Source organism: Panicum virgatum, chromosome 1N (genome assembly GCF_016808335.1).
Source record: "Panicum virgatum strain AP13 chromosome 1N, P.virgatum_v5, whole genome shotgun sequence".
In the NCBI taxonomy this organism is placed as follows: domain Eukaryota; kingdom Viridiplantae; phylum Streptophyta; class Magnoliopsida; order Poales; family Poaceae; genus Panicum; species Panicum virgatum.
The window spans coordinates 1,610,717-1,620,187 of record NC_053145.1 but is presented as its reverse complement, the minus strand read 5'-3'; the positions used below and the strand labels follow the sequence as shown (position 1 = coordinate 1,620,187).

Below are 9,471 nucleotides of genomic sequence, written 5' to 3'. Positions count from 1 at the left end.
GATACAGTGGATCATAGCATATATAATTGGCGGAGAAATGGTAACCAATGTATTCCAAGCATGTCACATACTTTGTGGATGGCGCGAAGTGTCGCCATTGCATCGTCATCTTCGGGAATGCCAAAGCGCAACATAATGCAAGAAGCAGACAAAACAACCATACCATTCACGACCGTATTGGCTGATAGTGCGACTAACACATTTAGTTGCTATGCTTGATCTAGCTGGCATCCCCGCGTACCAACTAACCGTGTGTTTGGTTGGAGGGTTGGGGGCGAACCCGGATGGGTCGGACCCGTTTTTTTGGCTGTTTGGTCGAGGGTTGAGTGAGGGATGAGTCGAACCCCTAGGGAATATACCCCTAATATGCGGGTTGCCTCCGTCCGCCATATTTCGAGGGACGGAGCGGCTCCCATGGTTCCGTCACGCTGCGTCATTTCCGTCTCTTTGCGAACGCAACGCGGACTCCGGCGATTCCGTCTCCTCTGCTTGCGGCGGCGGCGGGGCGGAGCAGGGCGGCGGGGAGGAGCAGGGCGGCGGCGGCTCGCGCCCAGGGCCTCTCCGGCGGCGGAGCTCGCGCCGGCTGCAGCACGCCCCCGCGGCAGAGCTCGCCCGCGGCGGATCTCGCCCCAGGGCGGAGCTCCGAGCGGAACTCTCGCCGGCTGCAGCTCCAGGGCGCCGGAACGGGCGGATGTCGCGGCGGGATGGGAGGAGCCGTTCCAGGGCGGAGCTCGCGGCCGGCGGAGCTCGCGGACGGGCGGATCTCGCGGCCGGCGGAGCCCCGCGTCCGCCCGCCATGGCGCCGCCGTGGAGGAAGGAGGGCCGCGAGCGCCGCGTCCGCCCGACATGGCCCCGCGACGGCGCCTCTCTGCTCCTGCTGTTGCTCGCCGGCTGCGGATCTCACCCAGCCGGAGGTCGCGCCGGCGGCGGAGCCCGCCCAGGCCGAGCGCGCGCAGGCGGCGGAGCCCCGCGTCCGCCCGCGTTTGCCTGAGGATAAGATCGAAAAAAAAGACGGAAGGGTGGGAAAGAAAAGGGAAGGATGAGAGTTTGACTGGTAGGATCCATTGGTGACAGATGGGACCCCCACTAACGGTGTTATTTTGCCATCCATCTCAGATTTTCAATTCCTTCATCCAAATAGAAGTTGGAGCAAACCCATCCCCAACCCAAAAATATAAACCAAACATAAGAAGAGTTGGAGCCGTTGAGGGTCGGAGCCACTCCAACCCACCCATCCTGCAACCAAACACACAGTAAAAAACAGCTTCCGAATACGTCCAAATTAGGTTCAACTCACTTCGAATACGCCAAAAACACATCGCTCCGTCCCCCTTCCCTTCCCCCAATCCTATCCTTCCACTTCTTGGGAAGAGCCTTCCATTGAAATTTCTGCAAAATTCAGGTCCTTGTTTGCAAATTCACTAACAGCTGGGCACCTCCAGCCGCCCCTGCCACCGGTATATCCCACCCCCTGCCCCTGGTGAGCACGCAGCCCACCACCACCGGAAGGAAGCAAGGCCCCACCGCCAGCCACCTCACTCTCTCGTCCCATGCAAGGAAGCTCAAGCTCCTCGTGCGTCCACCCCAGCTCGGCGGGGGCGCCGGCGCCGCCCGTCCCAGGAGCCGATGCCCCGCCGGCGCGCCGCATCGTGGTGGCTCACCGGCTCCCCCTCCGCGCGTCGCCGGACTCGGACTCGCCCTTCGGCTTCGCCTTCTCCCTCGACCCCGACGCGCTCTCGCTCCAGCTCTCGCGCGGCCTCCCCGCGCCCGTCACCTACATCGGCACCCTGCCCGCCTCGGCCGAATCCAAGATCGTCCCCTCCGACGAACTCGACGGCTACCTCTTGGAGCACTTCTCCTGCCTCCCTGTGCACCTCGACGGCGACCACCACGCCGAGTTCTACCACGGCTTCTGCAAGCACTACCTGTGGCCCCTGCTCCACTACATGCTACCGTTCACGCCGGCCGACGTCGTCGGGAGCCTGCGCTTCGACGCCGCCTCGTACAGGGCGTTCATCGCGGCGAACAGGCAGTTCGCCGGCCGCGTGATCCAGGTGATCTCCTCGGACGCCGGCGACCTCGTCATCGTCCACGACTACCACCTCTGGGCGCTCCCCACCTTCCTCCGCCGCAAGTGCCCGCGCGCCGGCGTCGGCTTCTTCCTCCACTCGCCGTTCCCCTCCGCCGAGATCGTCCGCTCCGTCCCCGTCCGCAACGAGCTCCTCGGCGGGCTTCTCAACGCTGACCTCGTCGGGTTCCACACCTTGGACTACGCGCACCAGTTCCTGTCCTGCTGTTCGCGCCTCCTCGGCATCTCATCCAACACTTCCCTGAACGGCCACACGAACATCAACTACCACGGCCGGACCGTGCTGGTCAAGATCTTCTCCGTCGGCGTCGACATGGGTCAGCTCCGGGCTGCGCTGGCCTCGCCGGAGGCCGCCGCCAAGGCCAAGGAGATCGCCGAGGCGTACCGCGGCCGCGTCATCATGGTGGGCGACGACGACGTCGACCTCTTCAAGGGCGTGCGCCTGAAGCTCCTCGCCCTGGAGAAGATGTTGGAGGCGCACAGGGACATGGCCCGGCAGGTGGTGCTCGTGCAGATCAACAACCCCGCGCGCAGCCGCGGCCGCGACGTCGACGCCGTCCGCGTCGAGACGCGGCGCATCGAGCAGCGCATCAACAAGCTGTTGATAGTAATCCTTGGGTGCTAGATTAGTGCTTTCCTAGTTTAGCTAATGGCTTATTTTAGAAAGTTCTGATTGTGCTCGGCCGGATTGAGAGGGCCAAATTAGTTTCCTTGTAATCTGTTATATAAGCATAGCAATAGACCATGGAAAAGCTGCCAAGTTTGACAGCACCAAAACAAGATCGAGTCCTCTGTGTTTGCGTGAGTTTTGTGTTGGCCGTGAGCTCGCCGGCGACGTGATCCGCGTCGTCTCTCCGGCGTGTTCCTGACATTTGGCATCAGAGCCGGTTTTCGGACCGGGGACTGATGGGTGACGAGAAGAAGCCGAGTGACACGCTCGCCAACAGCTCCGCCGGCGATGGCGTCGTGATCCAGCGGGTGATTCGTGAGGTGAGCGGCGGGAGTAGCTACCCCGTCCTCACCAAGACCAATTACTCCGACTGGGCACTGCTGATGAAGGTGAAGTTGAAGGCGAGGTCGCTCTGGAACATCGTCGAAAAGGGGGGCGCCGACGAGCATGACGAGATGATGGCGCTCGAAGCTCTCTGCAGTGCGGTGCCGCCGGAGATGGTGTCTGCCATCGTCGGCAAGGAGTCGGCAAAGGAGGCCTGGAAGACCATCGCTGAGATGCGGGTCGGTAGCGAACGCGTCAAGAAAGCATCCGCGGAACAACTCCGGCGGAAGTTCGATATGGCGACGTTCGGCGAAGGCGAGTCCATTGAGGACTACGCGCTGCGCATCAACACCATGGCGTCGACCCTCGCCACGCTCGGCGATCCAGTCGAGGAAGGAAAGATCGTTGGTAAGATCATGCGGAGCGTTCCACCGCGCTTCAAACAGATCGTTATCTCGATCACCACGCTCCTCGACGTGACGACCCTCACTGTCTCCGATCTGGTCGGGCGGCTGAAGGCGGCAGAGGACGCCTTCGAGGAGGCTCCGGGGTCGTTGCAACACGACGGGCGCCTCTACCTCACGGAGGAGGAGTGGGACGCCCGGCGGAAGAAGCGGGAGGCGGAGAACTATTCCGGCGGCGGCATAAGAGGCGGCTCAGGGCGTCGTGGAGGAGGACGACGCGGGCGCAGCCGTGGGCGTGGAGGCCGGTCATCCGGTGGGCCGTCATCGGGTAAGCCCACTGGTGTTGAATGCAGGAGGTGTGGCAAGTTAGGCCACTGGGCCCGCGACTGCCCCTCGCGGCCCAAGAAGGAGCAGGCCCACGCCGTCCAGGAGGATGAGGAGGCGTCGCTCCTTCTCGTCAAGGCCTCCCCGACCATCCTCCATTCATCGCCGCCGCAATCCACTTCGGCACCGCCGATTGGATCCCCATCGACCACCTCCCCGACGGCGATTCCGCTGTCGTGTGCTGCTCTGCCACTACAGAGGCCGGAGCAGGCGCATGGTGGTGGCAGTCATGGAGCGGCGGAGGCGGGATCCGGATCTCAGATCGAGATCCGGGAGCAGAAGGTGCTCGCCCAGCTCGGAGAGGTGGAGGAGCGCGGGGCGGAGACGTGGGTCCTGGACACCGGGGCAACCAACCACATGTCCGGGTCTAGGGCCGCCTTCACCAAGTTGGACACGGCGGTGCTGGGCACCGTGCGTTTCGGCGACGACTCGGCGGCGTGCATCGAAGGCCGCGGGACGGTCACGTTCGTCTGCAAGAACGGTGAGCTTCGCTCGTTCGACGGGGTCTACTTCATTCCCCGGCTGACGACGAACATCGTGAGCATCGGGCAGCTCGAAGAGGTCGGGTACAAGATCGAGATAGGCTCTGGGGTCATGAAGGTCCGAGCGCCTGGCGGCCAACTGCTGGCAAGGGCGCCGCGGGCGGCAAACCGGCTGTACCTGCTCCATCTCAAGATGGCACAGCCGGTGTGCCTGGCGATGCGTGGGCGCGACGACGAGGTGGCGTGGCGCTGGCATGAGCGCTTCGGCCACATCAACATGGCGGCGCTCCGGAAGCTGGCTCGGGAGGAGCTGGTTCGAGGGCTTCCGGAGCTCGGGCAGGTGGAGAGGATCTGCGAGGCTTGCCAGGCGGGCAAGCAGAGGCGCACATCCTTCCCGGCGCAAGCAGAGTACCGTGCGCGGGAGCGCCTGGAACTGGTGCACGGGGACCTTTGCGGTCCCATCACACCGGCGACGCCAAGGGGCAACAGGTATTTCTTGCTTCTGGTGGATGACCTGAGCAGATATATGTGGGTAGCCGCGATTCCTTCGAAGGATCGTGCTGCGGCTGCCATCAAGGAGATCCAGGCGCGGGCAGAAGGCGAGTCTGGAGTCAAGCTGAAGGTACTCCGAACTGATCGAGGGGGTGAATTCACCTCGCTCGAGTTCGCGGAGTACTGCATGGCGGACGGGGTTCATCGGCAGCACACCGCGCCCTACAGTCCGCAACAGAACGGCGTGGTCGAACGCCGGAATGGGACTGTGGTGGCCACAGCCAGGAGCATGCTCAAAGCGAAGGGGCTTCCTGGCTGGTTCTGGGGCGAGGCGGTAAGCACAGCTGTGTATGTGCTGAACAGGTGCCCGACGAAGAGTGTGGACGGCATGACGCCGTTCGAGGCATGGCACGGGAAGAAGCCGGCAGTGCACCACCTCAAGATGTTCGGCTGCATCGTCTACGTCCGCAACACTCGACCTCACCTGTCGAAGCTGGAGGATCGTGGCCGCAAGATGATCTTCATCGGCTACGAGCGTGGGACGAAGGCGTACCGTGCCTACGATCCCATCACCAAGAGCGTCCATGTGACGCGGGATGTTGTCTTCGACGAGCAAGCCCAGTGGGACTGGGCAGCCAGCAGCAGCTCTAGCGTGGCGGACGGCGACGACGATGTGTTCACGGTGGAGTACTCCATCGTGGGCCAGGGACCTCCGACGGTTGCTGAGGGTGCAGTCGAGGCACCTTGGGAGGCCCCTGCGGACGGCGACACGACACCGCCACTGTCGCCACACGCCGCTGCGGGAGAGGCGTCAGGAGGTTCCGGCGGGGCGCAGGCAGTGGAGTTTGCCTCGCCACCCGCCGGCGGAGACGACAATCTGGACGCTGACCATGATGAGGAGGCTCCGCTCCGGTTCCGGAAGATCGAAAACATCCTCGGGCCGACATCACCGCTCGGGTTCGCACCGCGAGCACTACTGATGGAGGAGCTGCACGCAGTGAGCCCCGATGAACCAGCCTCATTTGCTGAGGCAGAGCGCTGCCCAAGCTGGAGGAAGGCGATGATGGAGGAGATGGAGGCGATCGAGGACAACAAGACCTGGTCGCTTGCTGATCTCCCACCTGGGCGGCGGGCGATCGGGCTGAAGTGGGTCTTCAAGGTCAAGAGGGATGAACACGGGGCGGTGTCCAAGCACAAGGCGCGTCTCGTGGTGAAGGGATACGCGCAGCGACACGGCATCGACTACGATGAGGTGTTCGCTCCGGTGGCGCGGCTGGACTCGGTGCGCCTGCTCATCGCCCTTGCGGCGCACGAGGGGTGGGAGGTGCACCACATGGACGTCAAGTCGGCGTTCCTGAACGGAGATCTGCAGGAGGAGGTATACGTGGAGCAGCCTGCTGGTTTCGTCATCACCGGCAAGGAACACAAGGTGTTCAAGCTGCGGAAGGCCCTGTACGGACTGCACCAAGCGCCGCGTGCCTGGAACGCGAAGCTGGACGACACGCTGCTGTCGCTTGGCTTCAGAAAGAGCCCCTCGGAGCATGCCATCTACATCAGGTCAAACCAGGGCGCACAGCTGGTGGTCGGGGTGTACGTCGACGACCTGGTTATCACCGGCAGCAGCAGCGACGACATCAAGCGGTTCAAGAAGGAGATGGCAGCTGCGTTCAAGATGAGTGATCTTGGTCTGCTTCACTACTACCTCGGCATTGAAGTGAAGCAGGGCGCGAGTGGCATCTCGCTCAGCCAAGGTGCTTATGCTGCAAAGATCCTGGAGAGAAGCGGCATGGCAGGGTGTAATCCCTGTCAGGTGCCCATGGAGACGCGTCTGAAGCTGAGCAAGTTCAGTTCAGAGCCGCTGGTGGACGCAACAGCATACCGGAGCATCGTTGGGAGCCTGAGGTACTTGGTCAACACTCGCCCTGACCTTGCGTTTGCTGTTGGATATGTGAGTCGCTTCCTGGAGGAGCCACGCGAGGATCATCTCATGGCAGTGAAGCATATCCTGCGCTATGTGGAGGGAACCGAGAATTGGGGTCTCTGGTTTAGCAGGAAGAAGGAGGAGGCTCATCTAACGGGTTTCAGTGACAGCGATTATGCTAGGGATGTCGATGCTAGGAAGAGCACGACAGGGGTGATATTCTTTCTCAGCAGCAGCCCAGTCACCTGGCAGTCTATGAAGCAAAAGGTGGTGGCGCAGTCAAGTTGCGAGGCTGAATACATTGCAGCTGCTAATGCTGCTTGTCAGGCATTGTGGCTAGCCAGATTGCTAGCTGAGGTGCAGGGATCAGCACCAAGAGTACCAATGCTGAGGGTGGACAATAAGTCCGCCATTGCTTTGATGAAGAATCCAGTACTCCACGGCCAGAGTAAGCACATTCAAGTGAAGTACCACCTGGTCCGGGAGTCTGTTGAAGAAGGTCTGATCGAGGTAGAGTTCATCAGGAGCGAAGAACAGCTGGGCGACATTCTGACGAAGCCGCTGGGCAAAACCAAGTTCCATGAACTTCGTTCTAAGATTGGCCTGATTGATGTATGTAGTTCGCACCACAAGGCTTAGGAGGAGATTGTTGATAGTAATCCTTGGGTGCTAGATTAGTGCTTTCCTAGTTTAGCTAATGGCTTATTTTAGAAAGTTCTGATTGTGCTCGGCCGGATTGAGAGGGCCAAATTAGTTTCCTTGTAATCTGTTATATAAGCATAGCAATAGACCATGGAAAAGCTGCCAAGTTTGACAGCACCAAAACAAGATCGAGTCCTCTGTGTTTGCGTGAGTTTTGTGTTGGCCGTGAGCTCGCCGGCGACGTGATCCGCGTCGTCTCTCCGGCATGTTCCTGACACAAGCGCTTCGGGTCCGAGCTGATCGTCGTCACCATCGACGGGCCGGTGCCCATGAGCGAGAAGGTGGCCTACTACGCCGCCGCCGACTGCTGCGTCGTCAGCCCCGTGCGCGACGGGCTCAACCGGATCCCCTACTTCTACACGGTGTGCCGGGAGGAGGCCCCCGGCGCGCGGAAGAGCGGCGCCGTCGTGGTGTCCGAGTTCGCCGGCTGCTCGGCGTCGCTGGGCGGCGCGATCCGCGTGAACCCGCGAAACCCGGAGGCCCTGGCCGACGCCATGCGCGCCGCGGTCACCATGGGCGCCGAGGAGAAGCGGGCGCGGCACCGGACCAACTACAGCTACCTGAGCGCGCACGACGTGGCCACCTGGGCGCGGTCGTTCGACGAGGCCCTGCGGCTCGCCTGCAGGGACCACGCGGCGATGATGTTCGTCGGCCTCGGGTTCGGGATGAGCTACCGTGCCGTGGCGGTGGGGCCGAGCTCCCAGAGGCTCACGGCCGAGCGCGTCCGGCCGGCGTACCGCGGCGCGGCGCGCAGGCTGATACTGCTGGGTTACGACTAAGATTTTAAATAGCCGGCTATAGCTTCCGCTATAGCTTCTAGAAAGGGCGGCCGCTATAACATTTAGTCTGCTAAAGCCGGCTATAACCCGTTAAATTCCGGCTATAGCCTGCTAAACGCGGTAACGACAGCTCTGCTGCTAAACGTCTTAGCCGGCGATTTAAAACCTTGGTTGCGGCGTGATCACTATGGTGCCCGAGCTGATGGATGAGAGGAAGAGAGCTACGAGTGATGGAGTGCTTCGCCTCCTCGATGAGCTGTGCGCTGATCCAAGGAACATCGTCTTCCTCGTCAGCGGCCGCCGCAAGGAGCAGCTGGCGGCGTGGTTTGCTCCATGCGAGAAGCTCGGAATCTGCGCGGAGCATGGCTACTTCACAAGGTAAAACAACAAACAATTTGCAATTTGCAGTCAGTTACTGATGATCATCGGTCAAGCTTTGGGATGCCTGCATTGTCACATCACTGAGTAGTATCACATCCACTTGGATTTGGGGACAACTACTGGTCGACCTGTGCAAGATACTGTATGCTATCAGAGTACAAGCAAGTACAATGATGCCATTGTAGCTGACGCTGGAAATAAAGTTGGTGGTGGCTTCCATGGATGGATTGGGAGCCCAACAACAACCAACACTGCTATCAAAAAAAAAGAAACAAAAAAAACAACAACAACCAACACATACATATCTGAATCTGAAGAGTGGAGTGCCTTATTGGGTGTGTTTAGTTCCCACCAAATTTCCAAATTTTCCATCACATCTCCTATCACATTGAAACATTAAATATAACAAATAACTCATTCATGGAGTACTAAATGTAGTTAAATAAAAAAACTAATTGCATAGTTTTGATGTACGTTGCGAGACGAATCTTTTGAGCCTAGTTAGGTTATGGTAGAACAATATTTACCACAAACAAACGAAAAATGCTACAGAGTGCTACAGTGACTGATGTGACTTTTTCTCTCCTTTTCCCCTCGTCTAAACACAGCCATTAGCTAGCCTGCAACGAACTAGAGATATCTGTCTGTCTCTCTGTCAGTCAGTCACTCACTCTGTCTGCAGGTACATTGCATTGCATATGCGGCGCCCGAAGTCGTTCGTCGGTAGCTGACAATGCAAGGGAGGCGATCGACGCGGCGGGTGCAGAAACACGGCAGGGGGTCGATGACGCTAGCTAGCTGCGCAGCACGCCCATCGACGACCGACCATGCACTAGCTATGAG

At 60.2% G+C, this 9,471-nt stretch overlaps 1 protein-coding gene across 1 annotated transcript; it reads left to right on the top strand.

Moving 5' to 3' along the window:
- The first annotated feature begins 1,525 nt into the window (after window positions 1-1,525).
- On the top strand, window positions 1,526-8,722 carry LOC120654464 (probable alpha,alpha-trehalose-phosphate synthase [UDP-forming] 11). Its single transcript, XM_039931998.1, has 3 exons — window positions 1,526-2,696; window positions 7,690-8,245; window positions 8,430-8,722. Exons 1-3 carry the CDS (start codon window positions 1,551-1,553, stop codon window positions 8,627-8,629), a joined length of 1,902 nt encoding a protein of 633 aa, XP_039787932.1. The 5' UTR covers window positions 1,526-1,550; the 3' UTR covers window positions 8,630-8,722.
- The last annotated feature ends 749 nt before the right edge of the window (window positions 8,723-9,471 follow it).